We start from the raw sequence: 25,015 nt of genomic DNA on the forward strand, positions 1-25,015 counted from the left end.
AAAACAGTAAACTTTTTATTGGGATTAATACAATTTTGTTAGGGTTTATTTATTATTATGAGATTAACTAGCAATAATTTCATCTTTTTATTAAAAATATGGAATAATAACTAAATTATTTTTAAAATCGAAGTTTTTCAAACCGATTTTTAGGAGTTTTTTTATATATTCATAGTGTTTTTTAGTAATTATTAAACTGACTGCAAGATAATTTTTTTAATAAATATAAATATTAATGTAAAAAAAAATAATTTTTAAATTTATTTAGAATTGTTTTAATGTGTTAAAGTTAAAAATAAATTTTAATAAATAAAAAATATTATTTTAAAAAATAATATACTCCAAAAGTCGCGGTATGCTTTCATGTGCTGCCCCATTTCTTTAAAATATTGAATAGTTTTGTGACTGATACATTTAACTCTTATTAATTGATTAAGCTAACAAGTCATTTTCATCTGGACCTCCATTCAAGATGAACAAGAACCCATTTTATTTTATTTTATTATTTATAATAATAATAATAATAATAGTGTCAATATCATCTTAATTAATTATTCTTTTTAATCCTGTGTTGTTTCGGGCCGATTCTAATTAATTACTTTGTTTAATTATGAAAGTTATTTTATAATTTCCATGACAAGTTCATATTGTCCACTCTTGTTTAAGCCTAATGCAGACGCTATTGCCCTAGGATCTAACCACATGTATGGTGGATACCAACCTTCTTTTGCATGATCTACACTACAAATAGCAGGTCAGAAGCTGATAATTAATCATCCTGAGTTGAGTTAGGCTTGAGCAGATTCATTCGCCAACTAACCCTTTAATTTATCCTATTTTTCCTAAAGAAAATGTCTGGTTGTAGCTGTGGCTCTGACTGCAAGTGCGGCAGTGACTGCAAGTAAGTGCTATTTCTTTTCTTGTGAAGCTTTTACCAATTAGAAACATCCAGTCATGGAGCAGGGCGTTGAGCTGTTTGTTCAAACGTCAGAACATCCAGTTCAACGCTGTTTCCATGCCTTTTAATTTGTCCCTTCAAAGATGCTGAAAAGGGCCGCCATATTAGTTGCTTGATTTTCTTTTTTTAGTTTCCTTGCCCTTTTTGAGACTATAGTCTGACCCTCACCTTGCTGTTTTTGTGATTTCCTTGTACGTTGCAGATGTGGTATGTACCCTGACTTGGGTTTCTCAGAGAGCACCACAACCGAGACAATCATTGCAGGTTTTGCACCAGTTCAGATGTAAGTGTCACACAGCTGATATACTGTAATTGGTTTCATGCATCAAAGTCTTACTTGATTATTCTATATGGAAGAAAAAGGGAATTTAACTTATTTCCTGCTGCTGCTGCAGGTTCTACGAGAGGTCTGAGATGAACTCTGGTGCTGAGAATGGCTGCAAGTGCGGATCAAACTGCACCTGCGATCCATGCAATTGCAAATGAGAAAACTTGGGCATGGCTCCAACAAAGTAGTTATTGTGGCCTATAGTAAACCAGGTGGTCAGTACTCCATGTATGCATATATAATTGTGCTTTCTGTAAATTAATAAAACAGCAAAGGGTTCCTCAAAATCCTTTCTGTAGGGTTTCATTTGCTGCTGTAATTTGATGGCTACTGATCTGTCTTGTGTGTGTGTGTGTCACTGCTTTGTTGGCTTCAACTTTCATGGTGATTGAATGAAAAATGCTTGATCAGTTTGTGCTTTAATGGTGTGCAGAGTACTTTTTCTTCTCCTTTTTCCCTACAAATCATAAGACTTTTCATTTGCTTTGACGCTGTCGATTTGGCCATTCCTCATGCTATGATAACATGGTAGAACATGACGCCATTGCAAGCATCATTCTCATGAATAAGAATTAAATGTAATTTTCTCCTCTTATCAGAATTACATTAATCAACATGTATTCAAGAATTAAAGATCCAGCAATCAAATCAAGCACAGCAACTAAATCTATTCATAACGTTGCGTAGTATAATTAACAGAGCGAGAGATGATTATCATCAACATCAAACTAGTTCCTGTCATGCTGAGTTTTGATTATTTTTAAGGAGTTTGGTGTGGTGATACCATATCATATCCGATGCTGTTTTTTATGTATATATTCATAGTTTTCAGACCCAAACGGATAAAAAAGTAATTGAACATCAAGTAAATTGGGTTTTACGGAGTCAATATCTTATTCAATTTAATTAAAATTCTAGCTCGAGTCAGGTTCTAAATCATGAATTTCTTGCATCAACCTGTTGGGTCGGGTTTAACACACAGCTATGCAACCAAATGAATCCAAAAGGCGCTTAATTTGGAAACCGCATGTTAGGATGCGTGCACTACAAAATGTTTGCAATATTCCTGTTCCAGAAGTGGAGATGCCATGGAAGATGCCACCCGCCAGTACTTCAAGGAACACAAGTCTTCTTGGTTGGCGTCATGTTTTGCAGTTTAGGGGGTGGTGGTTCAAGGATTTACGCAGGAATTCTTTGATGGGGAGTAGCTGTTTATATATATATATATATATGCAGATTTTTTTGTTGCGTCATGAGCTTCATGGAAAGCATGAAATATGCTGGTGTTTCAACTCACAGCTTAATTTGGAGCTCTCTCATATAATGAACAGTCACTTTTCTTAGAACCATTTTGTTTTTGTATTTAAAAAATTCTTTTGAAATTTTTTTTTTAAAAAAATTAAAAAATAAAAAAATATTATTTTAATATATTTTTTTAAAAAATATTACTTTAAAAAACAACTATTATCACATTATCAAATTAGCTCTTATTAAAAAGTATAAACATCAATCAAACTTTAGGTCAAGGAATGATTCTCTCATTTTGGCAGTCCATTTACTTATTTTCTCAACTATGCTACGAACATATTATTTGTATTAAAATTATTATTCTTAAATAAGATCTCAATATATGATTTATATTATTCTTTAACACATCCTTTCAAATAAAAGCTCTTTAGACTTGAACTCACACTAACTTATGCTTAGTTTTTAAATAGAATAGGGGTGGGGATTGCTTGGTCAACAAGACTTTAATACCATGTCAAAGGAACATCTCATTTAAAAACTTAAACTGTTAAATGAGACCTACCTCAAGATATAATTTATATTATTTTCTAATACTTTTAAAAGATAATCAACTAATTTAAAAAGAAAATAAAAAAAATTAAAAATACTCAGCTAATTCAATGGTTTAAGATTGTTCATAAATTCTTTGTTGGCTCTTCATCACAATCAAAGTTATGAATTTAACATACTAGCTTAAATTAACTTGAGATATTTTATTTTATTATTTTATTATTTTTTTAATTTTATTTATTAGCGTCAAGTTATTTTAGAATTTAACTTTGTTAATTTTTCTCTTTCAACAGGTGTTTTTTTTTTTTTCTCATGGTTATCATTATCATATTTTCTTTTATTTTTTAGTCAATTTACTGTTGTTTAATTGAATTAACGTGGATTTCCTTTTTTAAATCACGTTAGCAATGCCCGAGCATCGTGTTTTTTTTTTTTTTACATTGCAAAAAAATCAGCCAGATCTACAGGCCATCTATCAAAATATTTTAATGGAATTAATTAACTTAAGGTTTGAATAATAGATAATTAAAGCATAAATAATGAAACGGATATAGAAGAGAGTACGTATTTATGTGTTTGTCAATAAATATTATTCCAAAGTATTTAATGAAAATTTTATCATAATTAGATTCAATTATTATGACAACCATGTAACAAAAAATAAAATAAAAATTCAAACTATCCAAATTCAAGCTATCCAGCCATATTCTACCAAATACTCGAATTAGATCAAATTTTAATTCCATATGAATCTTTCCAGTTCTTTTTTTATTTTGAAATAAAATATTTTATATAAAATAAAATTTCCAGGAAATCATATACCACTTCTATTGAATCAAATCTCAAGTTTTAATTTTAATTTTTTTTCATATATTTTCTCACTTGAAATTTCTCAACATAAAACATGCATGAAGAGATGAAACATTGTTCATTGGGTTCATATGATTTTTTTTTTCATCAGTTATGAATCACGTACATGGGAGAAAAAGTTAAAAATAAAAGGCCACTCAGATAATTAAGGTAAGCTATCAATTATTTTTCCACAAGCAATCAAAGCTACAATTAATAAAATAATTAACATAAGAACACAATTAAAATTTGTGTGCATTAGAACTTTTAAGCATTAAACACATATGAACCCCCTGCTCTTCTCGCCCCGACGGGCATAACACAAAGCCCAGGTCTGAAGAACCAAAATTTCTTAAGAATGAAATCCAGCAAGGTAAATTTCACCACAAAATTCAAGGCTTAAGGCTTAATTGAGACAGGGGAAAATGATTTATCATGCACATATGAGGAGTTAATGTGGTGATGAGCTGGGATCTTCCTCGATAATTCTGCCCTTAAAACCATACAGCCCACAGAATCCAACAAGAGAGAAATAGGAAGTCAAATTCATTCAATGAAGTTGAAATAAAGAAAAGGGTGCAATCCATAACAAAGACAGTTAAGCAAAAGCAAGATTCGTGTTCTTGACCAAAACAGAAGAAGCCAGATAGGGAATCAAAGCACAAGGCTAATGTATGAATAAACAGATAGAAGCATAGTCAACAAAAGATCGGTTATGGATTGCACGATTGCCTGCCTCGTTGAATATCGCCATTTTTGTACTCAAGGCAGTCAGTTAAGACAAAGCAAGATTAGTGTTCTATACTGCCACAAAAAGACTAGGACAAAGACACCAGATCTGACGTATGAGTAACTCAAAAGTTGCATATCTGACAAAAGAATTACAAATAATCAAGCAATCTCAACAAAGCTACCGCACTAAGCTACTTTCAATATATGGACACTGCTGTATTTTCAGAAATGTGGGGAGGCTAGGCACATAAGAGGTCCGTGAATAATAATGCCAGTGAGAGCGTGAGGTATTACACAAATTACATCAGTAAAGGGGATAAGAATCTGAGAATGAAGAACCAAATAAAAGTTTCCTCTCCAACCACACTGAATTTCAGACATTACCAGAGTAGCAACTGTGTCAGTCTCACGTGCAAAAACCAGGGAGAAATCTAACCTCTCAGTTCGTATGATTATCTTACAACTTTTCTTGACTTGAGACCTGCAAAAGATACCCCAGTCCTCTCAGTAATGACTAGAAAATTTGAAGGACAGTAGATAGTAGACCAAACGATTCAGTTATCTTTCATTCAAAGATTAAATTAGAGACTAAAAAACATCAGTATATTAATAGCAAAAGTCAAATGGATAAACTAATTGTTTATCAACCACCTACACACAAAAAAAAAAGGTCCACGGAAAACTCGAGGTTCCTTCCCTTGTTGGGCCACAGTGTAGCTGAATTAAGACATATATATATATATAACCCAGTATTAGGAAGAAAGCAGGATTCAACACCTCAACTAGCTCCACTCATGCAAGGTATAAAAAGAATTAAATAAATAGTGAAACTGAGGCAATAATTTTACCATAATTCTATTAATCAAACAATAGCAAAAAACTAGTTTTTTTTTCGGTGCTATGTTGTCCGTCAGATACGTTTTTTTGTAACTTATAAAAAATGTAAAAATGTTAGGAAGTTAAACGTTCAATGTATACGAACAAAAAGTTTTTAAAATATTGTGATGATGACCTGGATGATATTTATTAAAACAATATTAAGATGCTAATATATTGGATCGATAAGGACTAACCATATTTAAATTGTGAGACTCAAATAGGACATGAGTCCATGATAACACCATAAAATTTAAATCAAAACAAATTAAAAACTCCAATTCAAATTAATCAAATATTAAAGGCCTCAAATAAAAGAAAAAACTATTTAATAAAAAAAATGACTCGAACAAACCTAAATCGGTGTCTCGCATTATAACATTGCTCGGACCAATGTTTTTAAAGAAGAAAAAAAAATTCAAGACTTGGATAATTGACCTAACAGGATCTATTAAGTCAAGTTAATTTAATAATATGATTTAAAAAATAACAATAAATAAAAAGACCCGAAGATAACTCATGTCATTTTTAAAATTAGTGAAAAATCATATTGAAAAAAAAGAGTTTAATCTTCAAATAAATCAAATACTAAAATATAAAACAGAAAAAATATAAGCTTAAAAAAAAAACAAGACTTTTTACATACGCTACATTGCGGGTTAAATATTTTTTTGTTATCTTAAAAGAAATGTTAAAAAAAAAGGAAATGATAACAAACTAGACGATATATTTTTTAAAAATACATATTGAGCAATTAATTTAATTTAATCCAAAAACAAAATTCTTAAAAAAAAGCTAATAAAGAAAAAAAATATAAAAAAAAACTCGAGATAACTCAAGTTATTTTTAAAAGCAATGAGAAATCCTATACAAAGAAAAACAGTAAAATTACAAAGTCCAATATCCAATTAAATCAAATGTCAAATGATAAAACTGAAAAACATGAGTTTTAAGAAAAAAACAACAAATAACCCGAACGAATCTCTTAATTCTGGGTTTATCTCTTCAATTCACAACTCGTTAAATTCTAGATCTAAGATCAATCAAAAAGCTCAATTTAATATTAAAAAATGATTTAAAAAAATCAATTATAAAAAGTTGCCAATGTTAAAAAATAACAATAAAAAAAATAAGGATAAAATCTTATATGTAAATATAATAAAAAAGGATGAAATTATATATATAAAAAAAACAATTCTAAAAACTATCTAAAATAAAATAAATAACAATTAAAAGATAAAGACCAAGTCTAAAATTAAAAAAAAATTAATGGAGAATAAAATAAAAAAAACAATTCAAACCTATAAATTAATTCAAATAAAAAAATTAATTAAAAAAATAAAAAACAAATAGTAAGGAGAAAAAATTAAAGGGCTGCTGTGAAATGTTTCAAGGACATGCACAAAAACCAAGAAAGAAAGAAAAAGGAAGGAAAAGAAATAAAAACAAAGCCAATCGTCGCTGATCAAAATTAAGCAACATGCGCCGCCAGAAAACGACAGAGTGACTTACTTGTTGGAGCGTTCCTGCAGCTTTTCCTTTTCTTTATTATTTTTTTATTAATTAAATTACCAAATCACCCTTGAGATCATATAAATATTGCAAAAAACAATGTAAAATCACGAATATACCCTTAAAGCCAAGCTTAAGATTTTTTTTATTCCAAAGGCATTATAGTAAGTCACACTGTTCATAGTTAAAGGAAATTTCGATAAAGATCGTAGACCAAGGGACTGCACTGTGCAAAAAAATAAGAAAGGACTGGGATACTCCTGAACAAATATAAAATAACAAATAAACCTAGTAAAAAAGGTCATTACCCTGAAAGACAGCATGGAGTGATTTTTTAAAATGCAAAACATCAGTTCACTGTTATAATTCATAGTGAATGAATTAAAGCATAGTTACAGTGGTTTTCCCACCCCAAATTTGTTCGGTTAATTCACTCACTGTTGAAATAAAGTGAACTCAAAAGGCATGGAATTATCACAAATGTTCTATATAATGACTTCGTGGTCCAGAGCATGAGAGGCTCCCCTTCATTTAACATAAAAGAATAAATGCAAACATCCCGTAAGGTGCACAGTGCAACACTAGCATATTCCAGTCATTTAATTCGACTTTGTCTAGTTTAGGTTGCCAAACAAGGCTAATAATCAGAAACAGAACTGATAGGCTGAGAAAAATCTCCTTATATTGAAAGAGTTGTGTCAGAATTACCTCAAATCACAAATCAACTACGATTTTTTTCCCGTGAAAAGCTGGAAGATCCGGAGGCCCCTGCTGAATGCCTCGTTGAAGAGGATCCTAGTCTGCATTGATTGGAACCCAGGCATCCATGACAAAAATGCCACAGGGACCATAACTATCACCCCAAACAATATATCATATAGCCGAGCCACAGAAACCACTGCTTCCCAAAGTATAGCGGGCAGGAAGGGGCGAAGTACTTGGGCAATCAATAAAATGCCCCATCCAGTGGGGATAAAAGCCAACAAACTTGTGAAAACATCAGTAAATTTGAAAGATGTGAACTGAAGCAGGGCTATAATCACAAAGATGCCAAGCACAATGATCAGAAACTGGACCATCCGATAGTAGATGTGTTCTTTTGCAGCATACTTGTTCCGGGCATATGCTACCATCAAAAAAAACCCAAAGGCGACAACTACATAAATCCAAGAAAGCAAGTAAACAGCAATGCTAGTACTCCCAGCAGCAATACCTAGTTGGTATACGATCCCATATTGAAAAAAGAAGAAGCGAAGGTCCAATATTACATCCAGTAACTTTCCCCAAAGCCCAGTTGTCCTCAGATGATCCTGCTCCTCATACCACCATCTTTCCCAGCTCTGTTCAGATTTTGCAAACACACCACCTTGGTACCAAATCCAGTTCATAAAATCATCAAAGTCGTATACTGTCTTCAACCAATCAAAGCCAGATGGATTGAAGACAAACGGGGCCATTATCCACGACACAACCAGGAACCAACTAGAGATGGTCATTGCTATATAAACAAATGTGTCCTTAGCTACAGGGCTGTATGCTGCATAAACTACAAGTATCAGTCCAAGCTCAATTGCCTTCACAAAATGGCTACGAGCATAGAGCCTGTAATTCTCTGCAAAACTCTTGTGCTGCACAACAAAACCACGCCCAGTTGCCCGATATTTTGCGCCACCATGGAGGATGGTACGGCCAAAGTAGTGCGTCCGAGTTCCCATAGAGAATGTGTAGAAAACAGATGAGAGCTGGAGCTGCATTGTCAAGAAATCCCAGATAGCTTCGAGAAACCCGTGCTCAAGAGAGTTCTCCACTATCATCGGAAGGGCAGTGAAGAGGCCAAGTTGGATGATGAATTGCTGATTCAAAATAGCACCAAGTGCCTTATTGTTACTGCTGTTGTCGGCCAAAGCAGAACCCTCAACACCGCTAAGAGCCAGATAAAGACGGCCCCACAGAAATGCATACACAGTCAGAATGACCATCATAGTGTTCAAAAAAAATCCCACCGTAGTATAAAAGAATGACAGCATACGGAAGAAGTCCAGCCTATGGCCCAATCTATAGACATCTCTGCTAAGAGTTTGCTCGCCATTTCCACTGGCAACTTTTGCTTCAAACATGGATATTTGATTCAACCCAACATCCCTTCCTTTTCCAACTTGGATGTATTCGTGGTGAGTAATATTGCCTCCTCTCAAGGTGCAATTAAAGCCAGCAAATATGTCCTCACTAATGTTAATCACTCTGGAAGCCTTGCTGATTCCACCTCTAGTCATGAACCAAAACCTGTCAAAGACATCTGGATGGCCATAATGCATTCGAATTTTCAAAGGGTTTGCCAAAACACGCTGACCCAGGGTGACAAAACTAGTTTCCTGAGCAGACATAAACCATGCAAGAGATGATACAGAACCAGTAAAAATGTGTTCCCTGACTCCCAAGATAGTAGGTTTACGAGCTCCATAGTAGTGCCTGTATTCTTCCAAAAGATTCCGCATTTTGAGAGCCTCTTCAAAATAGTTATCCTGGTTCATATCAATAGTCTGCACTGCATCCCCACGAGTGAAGATTAGGGCATGATTTTGATTCTCTGGTTTTCCCTCACCGAGTTTCAAGGGACCCGGCAACTTCACCCTGTAGATTTCCACTTCCTTGTCCAACTGCTGATCATACTTCACAAGTACAGAATAATATTCCATCTCATCCCTCCCAGTGTTTACTTCATCAACATAGGCAACGCGAAGGGCCTCATTATTTTTCATCAGATACAAGATTTCCTCAGCATGGGGATCCTTCTTTGCCTTTTGTGCCCCGTATATCTGGCAGGCAACCACATATGTGTATTTCATCAAAGCAGTCCCATACTCATGACCTTTAAACAACAAATTCACTGAACTGCTATTTCTGCTTAAGCTCTTAGAAGAACTTTCTGAGTCAAAGCTATCCAAACCATTGTCTCGCCTCATCGAGCCAAGTTCTCGTGAACCCTCTTTAATGTCCATCTCCGAGGCAGAATCAAGAAAAGCCAGCATCTTAAGAGCACGGTAATAATACATCATTCCCCTCACAGTACGGCCAAGCGTCTGGCCTCTATAAGATGCCCAGAGCCTCAGATCTCTCAACTTGGTTGTCCATATCTCACCATCCTTTTCCATTCCTTCACGGCGCATCCTCTGCATGAAGTTTTTCCACTCATCAGCATAAATAGTTTGCAGGTAGTACAGTGTGGAAACCCCATCTTCATTTTCAGTTCGAAGCTGTTCTCTGCTGTATAGCACCTCCTCATTGTAATAAGGGGTCAGCACACTAAAAGCCATCATTTTCTCAACCTGGGGAGCGTGGGGCATGCTCATGAACAGGGAATTGCTGAAAAATGCAATTCTGCGCCTGGCCTCTAGATTTTCTGGGATAGTGTTCATCGAATCCCTAGAGGTAAGAATCATGTGCAAACGCCGTGCCTGCCTATAAAAGGTCTCATTGCTAGCATCAGGCAACTGAACTGCATTCCCAAAAAGAAGCCCAGCCATGGCAGCTGGGTCACGAGGAGCCAACCCGTCCTCCATCAACTGTTCAGTGCTCCTCTTCTCTCTGAAAAATTCTCGTACAGCAATCTCATATAGAGCCTGTAGAGTATCTACCACCTGGTTCAGATCCCGCTTGGGCTTGTTCAACAGCTCAAGAAGCTTTATCAACTTGGCATGGAAATTAGGCAGACCTGTCATCTTGAAAGTCTTGGTGAATTTCTCAATCTGCAGAGAGTGATCAATTTCTTGAAACAAAACCGTGATAATTGAGTGCTCTTCTGTGTTGGTCTTGATGATTTCAAGTAACAGGTGCTTGACACTATCATAAGCTTCTATGACCGCACAGCGCCTATACTCGTTCTTGCATATCTTGTACCAGAGCCACTTATCAGGAGCATCTACCAACTCTTTGGCCTGGCTAAGAGCAAGCAGCAGCTCATTGCACAGGAGAAAACTTGGCCAGCGAATCACCCTCACATTCCAAGAATTCTGTGGCAACTCCATCAACTCAAGCTCCTTGTCAGAGATAATATCCTCCTCCCTGAAAATTATTATGATCTCATTCCATATCAAAGCAAACTTGTTTGCCTCTACCTGGTTAGACTCCAGCTTCTTGTAAGGGTGGCCAAACCCATACCTAAGCTTCAACCTGTGAATGGCATCTTTGAACTTGCTCTTGAACGTACCCCTTGCATTCAACAGCTGCTCCTCTGGCATCAGATTAAACTGAATTGCACTTGCAAAGAACTGAAATCTCAACCTTAATTGCTGGATGTTTCGAATCTCACCCAAATGTTGAAACAACCCCACTCCTGCTCCAACAAAAGAGGAATAAATGGCATACCAAATCTGCAAGTCCATCAAGTAAATCAACACCACAGGAAGCCACAGCAACCCAACTGAAAACCTATTGCTGTGGTCAAAAAACTCGTGCCATTCATAATTCACATCCTTCAGCTTCAGCATCTGTTTTGATGGTTTAACCATGGGTTTAATCTGCATAAAGTAACTGAAAGCAAATTTGGTAGCTAAAACCATAGCCCAAAACAAAGTATATTTAATATTATCCACAAGCCCCTCCCTCAACCCTCTACCAATAAAACTACTACTCTGAAACCACCATGTCATCATCCGAAATATCCTCCAATCCGTATTCTCAAGAAAATTCCTAATCCATGGAAGAATAAACAGAGCCAATGCCAATATCTCTGGCGCCACAAACACCAAAGCAACCTCAAGAAAAGTCACTACCTTCTTATCAGCCTCCGATGACCAACTCAGATCCCTGGGCGACCTCCTCAGATCACTGTTCCTCTGACTCCAAATCCTCCCATAAAATGCACCAAACACAATAATCCACACTACTGCAACCACACTTTTCAAAATCATCCTAACCCCAAGCCCCAAAGTCTCCCTCGAAACCAAATTATACTGTGTCCCGACATCAAGCAATGACTGCAAGAACCTCAACCCACTCCAAGTAAAAAAAACAGTCAACACCCTAACCTGCACATCCCTGCTCTTCAACGCTTTCCACGGATACTCCTTCTCCTCCCACGCAACAATAATCCCCGCTTGCAAAAACAAAATCAACATCACCCACAACCTATCAAAACTCCTTACAATATTCCAAAACGACCGTTGCTCCACAAACCCCGTCTTCCCCACCTTCTTCCTCGATCCCGAAGTCACAAAAAAATTACTCCCTAAATCAATCGGCCATTTCAACCTCTCAAAACACCTCTTACTCCAAAAATACTCATTCAAATCATCATAATTCCGCCAAGCACTATGTGGCGCAGCCCCGTTAAAGCTCCTATCCACTTCCCTTCTCACCGTCTCATAAATTGGCTTCACAACACCATTCAAAAACGCATTCTCCCCTGAAATTGACGGCATCACCGGCTGCCCTGTATTCTCATCAATATAATCCTCTAAAACTCTATTCAATTCAAAACACATATTATGAAATATAAAGCAAATACACTCCGGCATAAACCGTAAATTCGCCGATTCCCCCCAAATTAACAAATACAACGAGACATACAGTAACTCCCTTCTCAGATCCGTCGACCGGTCAGAGATCCAGATATTCGACTTCTTATTCAAGTAATCACACCAATTTGTATAATTCTTCAGCAGTTTCCGCCTGAACCGACGGAGTACACCGGCGTCTAGGGTATCAATGTTGTCCGGCGGAGGAGTCAGCCGCATCTGAGCGTTTGCAAGGTGAAGGACTAGGTGCTCCCGCTGGTTGCGAACGTTGTCCTTTTGGAAGCCGAAGAGCAGAGCAAGCCAGTCGAGGAGGTCCATTGAAGGGTGCCATTGAGCGTAGGGTGGTTTACGGAGGTTGCCGACGGTGCGTAAGGCGGCGGCGGCTGCTCGAACTTCGGGGTAGCGGAGGGAAGGGTGGTCGGCAAGGAGGTTCTGGATGGGGATTATGTTGTAGGGTTGGGATTCGGTTCGGGCCGGGTTCGGAGGGGGCGGGCGACGGAGAGACATGGCATTTGAGAGTGAGGATTGTACAGGCCGGGTTTGGAGGTGGTTTTTAGGCGCGTTTTGGGGTGGTGTTGGATTTTGCTAGAGAGATTTTTGAAATAGTTGTCTCTGCCAGTGTTTTTGAAATATTATGGATGGAATTTAGAGGGAGGACTAACTTGAAGTTCTGTATAAATATAAGGACTTTGTGGTGCTTTTCTTCTTGGCTAATTCTTGAGGTGGTACTTGGCTTTGGGTCTGTACGGTGTAGTTTTTTTCCCTCTATACATATTTTTATTTTATATAAACAAATTAATTTTTATCATCATTTCTTGATTTTAAATTCAAAATCATAAACTATGGGGCAAATTAACTTGTTAGTTGAGCCATGCTTTAAATCTTGCTTCTATTGTCTAAAAATTGATGTTGAGTGTGTGTGTGTATTAATACTTGATAGGAGAAAAATAAATATAAAGTATAAAATAAAATTAAAAGTATTTTTATCAATTTTAATAGAATAAAATATGATTTTTTTATTTATCTCGGTGCATAGGTATAAATAATTACAACACAACACAATACAAATTTTCATGTTTCAGGGATACGTATTAAAAAATCCACTTGTATAATCAGTTAAATTATTTTTTTGTTTGGGTAAAATCTTAATTCTAAATTCAATGAATATAGAAATTAAACCATTCCATTTATACCATTTATTTGCTTAATTACGTGTCAAGTAACCGTGATGAAGGCTAGCGTGCTTGGGAATGTGGTTCTGATTACTTTTCAAAGTGTTTTTCACTCGAAAATGCATCAAAATAATATATTTTTTTATTTTTTAAAAAATCATTTTTGACATTAACACATCAAGATGATCTGAAAACACAAAAAAAATTAATTTGAAGTAAAGAAAAAAAATAAAAAAAATTATTTTTTTAAAAAATGCTTTTGAAACGCAAAAACAAACAGGATTCGACGATTTTAACTCTGCTAGAGAGGATTGCTTTTTCACATGTAAAATGCATGCATCATTCGCGTGTTTGTTTTTGTGTTTAAGAATTAATTTTTTAAAAATAATTTTTTTATTTTAAATTCATTTATTTATGATTTTAAATAATTTTTATGTGCTGATATAAAAATATATATTATTTGATGTATTTACAAGTGAAAATAATTTGAAAAATAATCGTCATCATAATTAAAACTTCTTTTAGTATTATGGTAGTGATTATTTTTTTCTTGAAAATACATCGAATAGAATGATCTAAAAACACTAAAATTTTTAAAATAATTTAAAGCAAAGAAAAAATTAAAAAAAATTCAAATCTTTTTAAAACATAAAAATAAACCGGTAAATATATTGAATATTCCAAAAAAAAAAAAAACCTCAAGCATTATTGCATGCCTTGAATTAGAGTGTGGGAAAAGCTTTGTATTTGTATTTTTGTTCTTGCGTGATTCAGACATTACGCGTTTCATTTGATTTGGATGTGATCGGTAAGAAGAAGAAAATAAATAAATAAATAAATAAATTAGAGAGAATTAAATCCCAATTGCAAGAGATAGTGGAAGGGTGGAAAATGAGAACAGCCTTTTTGCTGCATTGTCATGAAAGAGACTAATAATTCAAGAAATACAGAGGGGAGAAAGGGCATCATTAAATAACTAACAAAGTAAAAAACCAATCCATTGACGGTGACATTTTCTAATTTATGTAGGAAATTCAAATCATGCTATTCTGGGAAACTACACAAATAAAATAAAATTTCATTTCTTAAAAAAATTAAAAAAATAAAATAGACTAAAAGGTTCTTGAAACTAACATATTTATTGCTCGTATGGCAATTACTAGCTTTTAGAAACTGGTATTACAGCTTTAAGGGGTAGCTCAACTAGTTAGGTCTTGAATTTATTCTCTAATGATTATGAGTTTAAATCCCCTTAGGCTTACTAGAGGGTTACATGATCGTTAATTTCAAGGCCCGTGAGATTAGTTAAGATACGTATAAGCTAGTCCGAACATCCATGTTAATAAATAAAAAACTGGTATTATAACTCTTTTCTCACATGATTTTATAATCATTTTCAGAAGCTATAATTTATAGCTTTTGAGAAGTGTAACCATATTTCTCTTGTTTGGAATTGCAGTTTAAATAAAGGTAAACTAAAATTTATTTATTTTTGTTTAAAATTATATATTTAAATTGTTTTAATGTGTTGATATTAAAAATAAATTTTAAAAAATAAAAATATATATATATTATAATATATTTTTAATAAAAAATATTTTAAAAAATAATTACTATCATATTTTTAATGTGATGTGATGTTGAAAACAAACATAACTATACATTACATAATTCTCAATATTTTTATATTAAGTTTTCAAAGAAATTAGAAATTCTGTTTTTTTATAAATAAAAAAATATCTCTGACGTTTCTCTTTTGTCGTTTTCAAGGTTTTAATATTTTTTTTATATAAAAAAAACCCCTTCCTTTGTGGCTAAAATGTTTTATAGATAAAAAGAAAAAAAAAATGGGAGAAGTAATCTTCTTTGGAGGCTTCTCCCATACATACAAAGCCACCAAACGGACCCACACTCCATGCCTCCATTTTTTAATATTTTATTATTGCCCCACCGATCAGATCTAGGAACTCTCTTCCAGCCAGTGTCTCTGATCGTGACCGTTGGATGGATAAAAGTCAAACAAAACGCCGGTTTTTTTAAATTCAAACGAAAGTTTTCGAAACACGGTTACGACTTAGTGGACCCTCTAGATATTTCCACGTCGTCGTCATGTGGGACCTCAATTTGATTACATGATGGATGGTTGAGATTTCATGGGTTTCACACTGATGGTTCCGATGAAAGTTCATCTTTCACATGGCAAGTGGGTGTCGTAGAATACAAGGCAAACCTTAATTATACATTCAAAGTATTTTTAAAAATTGGAGCATAATTAAATTATTTAACAACACATGTTATGTGATTCACAAGTATTAAAATATAAAATCCCAAATTTATTTAAAAAATAATATTAATTACAGTTCATTTACATATATTTCTCTTGCATACAAGTAGCTTCCTTTTATTTCATCATTCGAAGAGAATCATTGAAGAACATAAATAATTAATAATTTTATTGATATATTTAATGGTACAATTGCACAAAATATACTTTAGATGTATAATTAAGATTATCCTAATAGTTTGGTGATAATTTAAAATTCATTCTAAAACAAATTTTTTTAAAAAAGGTTATCTCAGAAAAAAAATCAAGTTTATTATCTATCAAGAATTAGTATGATCATCATAATATCCATTTTTTTTTTTACATAGATGAGCCTACAAAAGTATGATAGCTTTCACTTTTAAATACATTTCAAGAGCATGTTTCATTTGAAAAAATATAAAATTGATTTTTTTTATAGTTTTTTCTATGATTTTGATATGTTGATATCAAAAAATAAAAAATCATTTAAATGTATTTTCAAGTAAAAAAATATTTTTAAAATGCACATTGTATCACAATGCTAAACACAATCTAGATGTAAATAAATTTAGTGATCATCGATATTGAGCTACAATGCTAAACACAATCTAAATGTAAATAAATCTAGTGATCATCGATGTCGAGAAAAACTAGATTACATGAAGAAATTATCGTGAATATTAATGACACACACACACTAAACACAATCTAGATATAAATAAATCTAGTGATCATCAATACCGAACCACAATGCTAAATACAATCTAGATGTAAATAAATCTGGTGATTATTAATGTCGACTAAATAACATGATTTTGATATATATATATATATATATATATATATATATATATATATATTATCCCAATAGTTTGGTGATAATTTAAAATTCATCCTAAAACAAATTTAAAAATAAAAGGTTATCTCGGAAAAAAAATCACTAATTAGTAGTTTCAAGTTTATTATCTATCAAGAATTAATATGATCATCATAATATTCACTTTTTTTTTCCCATAAATGGGTCTCCGAGGTGATAGGTTTCGCTTTTACATACATTTCAAGAGCATGTTTCATTTGAAAAAAATATAAAATTAATTTTTTTTATAGTTTTTTCTAATAAAAAAATCATTTAAATATATTTTCAAGTAAAAAAATATTTTTAAAATATATAGTGTATCACAATGCTAAACACAATCTAAATATAATTAAATTTAGTCATCATCAATCCTAAGTCATAATGCTAAACACAATTTAAATATAAATAAATCTAGTAATCATTGATATTAAGAAAAACTAGATTACATGAAGAAATTATCATGAATATTAAAAATATATACACACACACTAAACACAAATCTAGATGTAAATCCAAACCACAATACTAAATATAATCTAGATATAAATAAATCTGATGATTATCATGCCGAGAAAGGTTAGATTACATGATTTTATATATATATATATATATATATATAAAAGGTTAAACCAAAGGAGGGGGTTGATGGAGCACAAAGCAATGATGCTGAGCACAAGAACAGGAGTATTCTTCTTTGAATAAATAACTTGTTAAAAACACAAAGTGATGCCCTCAAGTCAAGAAATGGCATGGAAAGTCGACAGGAAAAGATGCATAGAATCATGAATTTAACTTTAATTCAAACTTCAAAGCATAAAGATGAACATGGGCTCACATGTTTTCCACAAATTTTCAGCTTAAATCCCCTCCTGTGATTCTCTCGATGCCTACCACCCCATAGTCTAGCTGGAGTTCAGATTCCAGGAGAGTAATTTACTCTGAATGTAACAATCCAACATGAACTCATTTCCTTACACGAAAGCTGCTTTCTTTTATATATTGTTTTTTTAGTGTTTTTTTTTATGATTTTGATGTTAAAAGTAATTTTTAAAAAATAAAAAGATATATTATTTTGATATATTTTTAAATTTAAAAAAATTTAAAAATTAAATCGCTACAACACTCTCACTGACTCGAAGGTAGCTTCACCTATCCAACTGCCATGGTCTGCCTCTAACAGGAGTCAGTCACCATTACAAGATGGTCGGCTAAAGTTAGCCAGAATTGGATGGCCAACTTTCCTAATCAAGCACCGAAACTTAGATCAACAACTCCCACTTCCTCTGAGACACAAACCCACTAACATTTTCATATAAATTGTAAATTCACTTCCCCAAAAGAGCAAACACAGAGATGGATAAGTTGTTGTCATGCTTTCTTGGGATTTCATCGCTGATGTTGTTCGTGTTGCTGCAAGATGGATATGCCCAAGACACCTCGTGCCTAAACCAGCTCGTTCCTTGCCTCAGTTACCTTAATGGAACAAAAGATGTGCCAGATACTTGTTGTGATCCTCTCAAGACTGTGATCAAATCAAACCCAAAATGTCTGTGTAACTTGGCGAGCAATCAAGGCAGTAATCAAGCTGGGATCAATGTGACTGAGGCCCAAGAATTGCCTGGAAGATGTGGACTGCATGTCAATCCACTCTCCTGCCTTACTGGTGTGCATTCCATTCCCACTCCATTCATTCTGTTCTTATTGAATTAAATATTTCATGCTAATCCTTGATCCAATCTCAATGTGTATCAGGCAGCAATAATTCTCCCAATTCCAAGAACTCAGTTGATAATTCTGCAAGCATTTTCTTGTTGCCTTCTTGGAGCTTGATTGTGGCCACAACTCTGACCTTCACTTCTCAGTTTTTGTGATCCCAGACAACAGAATACATACTTCAGTCCTGAGTGTTCAAGGAAAGGAAATGTTCAAGCAGAGAGTTCAGTTTTAACATGGAGCTCTTGCCTTCTTTCATACATGTATAATCTACTTCTTATAATTTACACATTTTTCAGTTTTGAAGAAATGATAAAACCCTGTTTAATTCTTCTTCTTCTTCTTCTTCTTTGAATAGCCCTGAACAGATCTCAAAGCCTTCTTTTATAGTATTTAATGTGAGAAACCATATACTCCAAGGTTTAAAATTCAGAACTCATCTATTACAAAGCGAGTTCTTTAAACCCTAATTCCTTCTAGCAATTAGACATCCATTTTAACAAACTGGAAGTTAAAAACTGTTAACTATCTTATTGTCATTACTGCAAGATGGCTACATTAAGATTGGTGACTTGGTAAACAAGTTGTTTTACTCGAGATCCTTCATGAAAAGAAAAGAAAAGAAAAGAAAAATTTAGCCCACTTGAGTTATGAGCTTCCATTAGGGGAGGAGGAAGAAAATAAGAAAATCTAGTGGCAATTTAAAAAATGGTAAGCCAGGTGGGTTTGAGTAGAAAATGCTAAAACACAAAGCCGATCTATTTATATATTGTATGGATTGACTTGATATCATACTGGATTTGATAACCTGCTTTAAAACCCTAATTAACTAGACATCAGCAATCAGCTTCCAGATGGGTTCAAATCTAATCATTTTATGAAACCGACAAAACTTTGATTGCGCCATGTTAGAAAGGGTTTAGCTTGGAAATGCTCCATTCAACCATTTCAATAATTAAGTTCACATGGGATGCGACTGGATTTCGGTGTCCCTTCATTGAAGGAGGAGTTTTTCTATAGAATAATTTCTCAACAACCATGCCTCGTCAACTTTGTTTTAATTTTTAATAAAAACTCAAACAATGCTGTTTTGAACAATTCCTTTTTTGGTAAAAAAATAAACGATGTAACTTTTATTGAATCTCACTCGAGTTTAACCATTCCAAACAAGTCATGATTTAACTTGCTAAATTATTTAAATTTGATTAAGTTAATTAATAAAAACCGACCTCCGTCAATGAATCATCATCCGCAAAGCCAAACCCACTGATAAGTATGCTTAAAGTCATGCTCGAAATGATAGAGGAGGTAGCAAAGTCCGATACTAACCCCTAGGAGGCGAGGGATTGTGGATCTGTCATGTTGAAAACTCTTTCTGGAAATGAAAGTTAGGACAACGATCCCACTTGCCCCGACCATTTAAATCCATTTGCATCTTTGAACTAGAACAACTGGAGAACGAATTCAACAAGTTGAAATATGATTGGACTTTTGGACCATGCCCAACTTGAACTGGGCCTGACTTTGGGCATCAGACATCTTTTGCCTTTTTTCAGGGTCACAAATGATTAATTACTTCACTATTTGTCAGTTAAAGACAAAGAAATCGTCCATTAAAGGAAGTTGGACGGATATCATATAAAACCAGGGAGATAAAAGAGTAAAGCAACAGAAAAGAAGCAGCATCTAACCCCTGAATCAAGGGAAGAGAAAGAGGAAAGATTTGAAAGAAACAAAAAAGGGAGTCAGAGGATTCGTGCTAAGAAACCCAAATTACTCACAGGTTCATGATAGTTAAAAGGCTCACAGTGAAATTGGATCTCCCTTACTAAAAACCAGAGGGAAAGGTCCAACACACATGCAATAAGAACTACTAACATATAACATCATAGATACATGAAGACTCAATAACCATATACACAGTACTGGAGAACACCGTGCATTGTAACTGCCTTTATTCAATTGAAGACAAGCATAACTGTCACTGCAATTAAGGTTTCGAACATGGATTAGTGGTGGCTTCAACCAGACCATCCTCCCCTCTGAGAACCCCCAGATGAATGCACTTTCAACCTATCCAGCACAGAATTAAAATCCACAGGCTCACCACCCTCCTCCATCCTCTGAATCACGCTGACAACATGATCACCTCGGAAACCCATGTTTACCAATTTCTCAATCAAGTCGTTGTAGAAATTGTTGCGCACAAAGTGTGAAGGGCTTGAATGGCGGGGCAGCATACCTGCACCTGCAGCTGGCTGAGGAGGGTATACACCCTGGGGGAAGTGAGGTTGTTGAGATGTATGGTGTGTTCTCCCAGTTTCACCATCATAGATCATGTATGCACTTACTGGGGGCAGGCCTGGATGAGATCCAGCAGTTGCATATACATCACTGGGTTGTGCTCCAAAATTGCCCTTAATTTGCTGAGGTGGAGGTTGCTGTGGAACTGCTGCTCTTCCAGCTCCATATCCATATGGCACCGTGTCAGCACAACTAGACATGGGTTGAGGTACACCTGAATATGAAACTTGCATGGGCATGCTGTTAGGTAGAGTCTCTGGTGGAGAGGGATTTGTTGGCTGACCAGCTGGAGGGTAGGGAGTGTAAACTGTGTTGGATGGAGGCTTGATCTGGGGCTGCATGGAGGGCTGTTGAGGTGGTTGTAGTTGCAAATGTAACTGCTGGGGCCACTGTTGCTGGTACTGAGGAAATTGTTGGCCTTGTGGTGTCTGGTTTACTTGTGGCTGTGCTGGTGCCACCCTAGAGACATCTTGCATTTGGGGTGTTCGGTACTGAGGATCAGAAGTTAGATATTGGTTCTGAGGGTGTTGGGTTGGAGCTGCTGGAGTTGGTAAAGGGGCAGGAGACAAATAATAAGATTGCTGTTGTGCCACATTCTGAGGTGGGGTTTGAGAGAGTGGAGGCACAGGTGGGGCCTGTTGCTGTGGTGCTACCTGGTGAGGCAGAGCAAGAGCCAATTGCTGGTTACGTATTTCAGATGTATTGTCAGTTGTTTTGGGATCAGAGGCAGCTGGTGCAACTTTTTCCTCACTAGATTGGGAATGGCTTGATGAAGAGGGTTCCTTCTGTGCAAGCTGAAGCTTGTATAATTCTTTCTGAGTCTCAGCGAGTTCTTGCTTGTCCCTTAGAATCTGGACAGACCTGTGCACCTGCAGCAAACACCATAAAACAAGCCATACTATAGTATCATACGACCAGAAAAAAGATGAAATGCTTGAAGATCAAGATATGTTGTCAGCAAAAAAAAGAAGTGATAAACTTATTAGTAATTGCATTTTAATAGTTCAATAGTTTAAAAATGAAGCAGGATTGCCTTCCGACAGAAACCCATAATTCTTTTCCACTGGGGCTCCAGAAAGTACAATCAGAAAACAAATAATTACCCTAATATTACATTATTACTAATATCACTCATATGCATTTATTTAGCCTCCCTAAATTTATCAAAGTACCACTATCACTCAAATTAAGCATTTAGCCAGTCAGGATGTTTTACTCGACCCAAAAGTTGAAAACCTGGTAACCATATGCACTCCCATGTGTCATCCAATGACCAAGGGAAATAAGCAAAGGTAAAACACAGTTCCTTTGGACAAAATTACTAGTTAGTAAACCATGATATTGAAAATACTGATAAAAAGCAATCTAATCACCTCTTGAATGTGCTTCTCGAGAGATTTAAGTTTTAAATCTGCCTCCTCATTGTCACGAACAAAATCTGATCGCATTTCTCCAATTGATTTATCAAGGTTGTAGCAACACAATTCCAACTGGGACAGCCGTGAACTGATACCCTCAAGAAAACGCATGATGTTGTCAGTTTGTTTTTTCATGCTTTTCTCAACAATAGAGACCACATCTTGATTGAAAGAATCCTCTGGCTGGCTATAGGAAGTAGCAGGAAACATTGATGACCTTGTCATTCTACTTTTGTGAAAATCCTGCTTGAAGTAGAAAATTGCAGTTCCTCATATAAGTGAATGTGATAATAATTCTGCTTATACTGAACAGCTATAAAAAATGCATTCCAGGTTAAGCATTCAAGTTGAGTAGAAAGTAAGAAACTACTGAAAAGATCTAAGAAAAATGATCTGAATTAGACTCTTTCAATTCTCGAACTAGGACTTCTCAAAGCATGTACACGGAAAATATCAATTGGGTACTTTCTTAGTAAACAAAGTACCGAAAGAAAAAAGAAGAAGAAAGAACAGCTATCTAGTGGCAAGTAGTTCTGTGGTGTGCAAACAAGCTTTTCAGCAAAACTTTTAAAGTGCAGCCAGTTATCATCATCAGTTCACCACAATATTTAAATTTCCAGAAAAAAGAGCTGTAAGATCTAAATGCTTTGCTTTCCAAATGGCACTTGTCTGTTATCCAACCCTACCAGCAATGTAGAGCTCAATGATCGTTTGTAATGGCACTTGTTTGTTATCCAAATTTGATATTTTGAAGTAATGAATTGCCAAGTAAGCACAATCAAACATTCCTACTCTTTTTTCCCTCATGATTTTTTTGCATTTAAAAAGCAGTCAGACTAACATGTCATTCTAAAACACATTTTTTTCCTCCAAAGAAACTTTAAGATGTGTGGTTCTGAGGTATCAGGATCTCTTTGCACTCACCTAGCATTGCAATAAAGCAAGCATGAGACTATGCAGCTAAATATTGAGGCCCCAAACTTCTCTCATTTTCTAATAAAAATTCCATTACATTGGCTAAAAATAGTATCCTCGCACATCATCTTATTCCATCTAAACCTCAACACTTATCTTAAGAAATGATAAAATCGATGAAATTTAACCAAAACTCGATCGACTTTCATATTCTAATTTGAAAACAAGGAAAACCAAATTCAAACAAACCCAAAAGGCCTACGATTTTTTCAACAAAAACTGTAAATTATTATATTCACCTTTTGCTTGCCATATAACAAAAACAGCAAAATAGTTAAAGAAAGAAGTCAACAACCACCAAAACTTTCACTAAAAAAATTAAGGACTCTACTGGCAAAAACCAAAAAAAAAAAAAAATTCACCATTAATCATCCCAAGATTAGTTAGAAAAATCCATAACCAAATCCAAAAATCTAAAACCCTAAAAAGGGTCACAGAAATTTCAACATTTACAGCTAAAATAGCAAAAAATAAATTGATACTTCCATTTAAAATCAAGAATCCAACTCATAGTAAAAAAACACACAAGAAATACCTAACCGAACCCAAAAAAAAGTTCAAAACCCTAAATCCCCAAATTCCAAAGAAGCTAAGCACAGATTTCAATAATCACACCTGACCCAACTAAAAGATCAAAGCTTTACCAAACCAAAACAGTTACCTTGCTCGAATTGGACCCTATAACAGTATCTGAATGAGACAGGTTAGAGGAATCTTGATTGTTGGTACCATAATCTTCATAAGAGCAGAGAATGTCATCAGACCCAAAATCGAATCCTTTTGAACCCGAGTTAGTCCGACCCGATGACCCAGATGCCATTTTGGGAAGTGGGAAAATGAAATTATCGAGATTGAGGAGCAAGGTAGAGAGATGAGTATTTAAGGGTTTCTTTGGAGAGAGGATTTTGGGGGGTTTTGAAGAGGATAATACAGAGAAAGTTCAGGGTCGCTTGGCTTGTTTTCTAAGGAAGGTTCTGTTTTCTTATTAATTTATATAAAAGTGTGAGAAACGTTTTTATATGGAGGATAAGGTGCTATGACCTAGCTAGAAGATTCTTCCTTTTGTTTTAGTCCACCAACTACAAATCCTTACATTTATATCACGATTTCTTCGTTTCAGGTTGGTTTGGTTCGGTTCGGGTTTGATTTTACATTAATTATTTTATATTTATTCATTTATTTAAATATATGCTATATTTTTTATTTTCTTTAGATTTATTCAAATAAATAACAATTTAATTTGAAATGATTGATCTAGTTATTAAAAAGACATGCTTCATTTCTTAATTTTCTTGATTCACTATTTAAGATTAACATATAGAAAATCATAATAGTTGTAGAATACACTTTAAAGTTAAAAAATAAATTTAAATTTAAATAAAAATAAATTTTTAATTTTTATAAGATATAATTTAAATCACGTTTCTAAACAGTATTTAATCATTATTTAAAATAAATTAATTGAAACACAAGTTCCATTGAGTAAAAACAATATCAATGACCTTCCTCTCCTCCTTCCCGGAAAGAAGAAAGAATGGAAGGGCATGCTTCTCTTTTTCTAATTCTCTTCTTCATTTTCAATCTCTTAGCCAATTAGGTTTTGAGGAAAGGAAGGGCATCATGCAACTTTGACCAAGGATCAAGCAAATGTGAAGTTAAATCATGTTTCTTAACTAGAAAGATTGTAATAAAACCTAACTAAAC

At 34.4% G+C, this 25,015-nt stretch overlaps 3 protein-coding genes, 1 long non-coding RNA gene and 1 other non-coding gene across 6 annotated transcripts in view; 1 reads left to right on the forward strand and 4 right to left on the reverse strand.

Moving 5' to 3' along the window:
- Positions 1-1,386: 1,386 nt before the first annotated feature.
- The window catches only part of LOC127904171 (uncharacterized), a 98,879-nt gene continuing 75,250 nt past the window's right edge, over positions 1,387-25,015 (reverse strand). The window contains exon 2 of the long non-coding RNA XR_008057060.1: positions 1,387-1,703. This is a non-coding gene — a long non-coding RNA (uncharacterized LOC127904171). The remainder of the gene's footprint in view (positions 1,704-25,015) is intronic.
- LOC18104634 (callose synthase 12) lies at positions 4,628-13,175 on the reverse strand. Its single transcript, XM_052446327.1, has 2 exons — positions 7,761-13,175; positions 4,628-5,145 (listed from the first exon to the last, which is right to left on the reverse strand). The coding sequence occupies exon 1, from the start codon at positions 13,073-13,075 to the stop codon at positions 7,778-7,780; it is 5,298 nt and encodes a 1,765-aa protein (XP_052302287.1). The 5' UTR covers positions 13,076-13,175; the 3' UTR covers positions 4,628-5,145; positions 7,761-7,777.
- Positions 10,039-10,119, reverse strand: LOC112323929 (small nucleolar RNA J33). Its single transcript, XR_002977474.1, has one exon. It is a non-coding gene; the product is annotated as a small nucleolar RNA J33 (small nucleolar RNA).
- Positions 18,037-18,947, forward strand: LOC18104635 (non-specific lipid transfer protein GPI-anchored 30). The gene is made up of 2 exons (XM_006376432.3): positions 18,037-18,564; positions 18,654-18,947. The coding sequence occupies exons 1-2, from the start codon at positions 18,255-18,257 to the stop codon at positions 18,770-18,772; spliced, it is 429 nt and encodes a 142-aa protein (XP_006376494.1). The 5' UTR covers positions 18,037-18,254; the 3' UTR covers positions 18,773-18,947.
- On the reverse strand, positions 20,368-24,289 carry LOC18104636 (uncharacterized). 2 transcript variants are annotated; one of them, XM_006376433.3, is made up of 3 exons: positions 23,973-24,289; positions 22,292-22,579; positions 20,368-21,787 (listed from the first exon to the last, which is right to left on the reverse strand). In XM_006376433.3, the coding sequence occupies exons 1-3, from the start codon at positions 24,129-24,131 to the stop codon at positions 20,636-20,638; spliced, it is 1,599 nt and encodes a 532-aa protein (XP_006376495.2). In that variant the 5' UTR covers positions 24,132-24,289; the 3' UTR covers positions 20,368-20,635. The 2 variants fall into 2 exon arrangements, with proteins under 2 accessions (XP_006376495.2, XP_052302288.1); XM_052446328.1 differs by having other exon boundaries at positions 22,292-22,649; positions 23,973-24,120.

The sequence above is a fragment of the Populus trichocarpa genome, chromosome 13 (assembly GCF_000002775.5).
Source record: "Populus trichocarpa isolate Nisqually-1 chromosome 13, P.trichocarpa_v4.1, whole genome shotgun sequence".
Lineage (NCBI taxonomy): Eukaryota > Viridiplantae > Streptophyta > Magnoliopsida > Malpighiales > Salicaceae > Populus > Populus trichocarpa.

What these genes read in the sequence shown, in the direction of transcription:
- LOC18104634 (XM_052446327.1), bottom strand. Translation starts at nt 13,075, where the DNA reads ATGTCTCTCCGTCGCCCGCCCCCTCCGAACCCGGCCCGAACCGAATCC.
- LOC18104635 (XM_006376432.3), top strand. Translation starts at nt 18,255, where the DNA reads ATGGATAAGTTGTTGTCATGCTTTCTTGGGATTTCATCGCTGATGTTG. An exon ending in TCCACTCTCCTGCCTTACTG is followed by an intron (nt 18,565 to 18,653) that starts GTGTGCATTCCA and finishes AATGTGTATCAG; the next exon opens with GCAGCAATAATTCTCCCAAT.
- LOC18104636 (XM_006376433.3), bottom strand. Translation starts at nt 24,131, where the DNA reads ATGGCATCTGGGTCATCGGGTCGGACTAACTCGGGTTCAAAAGGATTC. An exon ending in TAGGGTCCAATTCGAGCAAG is followed by an intron (nt 22,580 to 23,972) that starts GTAACTGTTTTG and finishes TACTTCAAGCAG; the next exon opens with GATTTTCACAAAAGTAGAAT. An exon ending in TCGAGAAGCACATTCAAGAG is followed by an intron (nt 21,788 to 22,291) that starts GTGATTAGATTG and finishes TGTTTGCTGCAG; the next exon opens with GTGCACAGGTCTGTCCAGAT.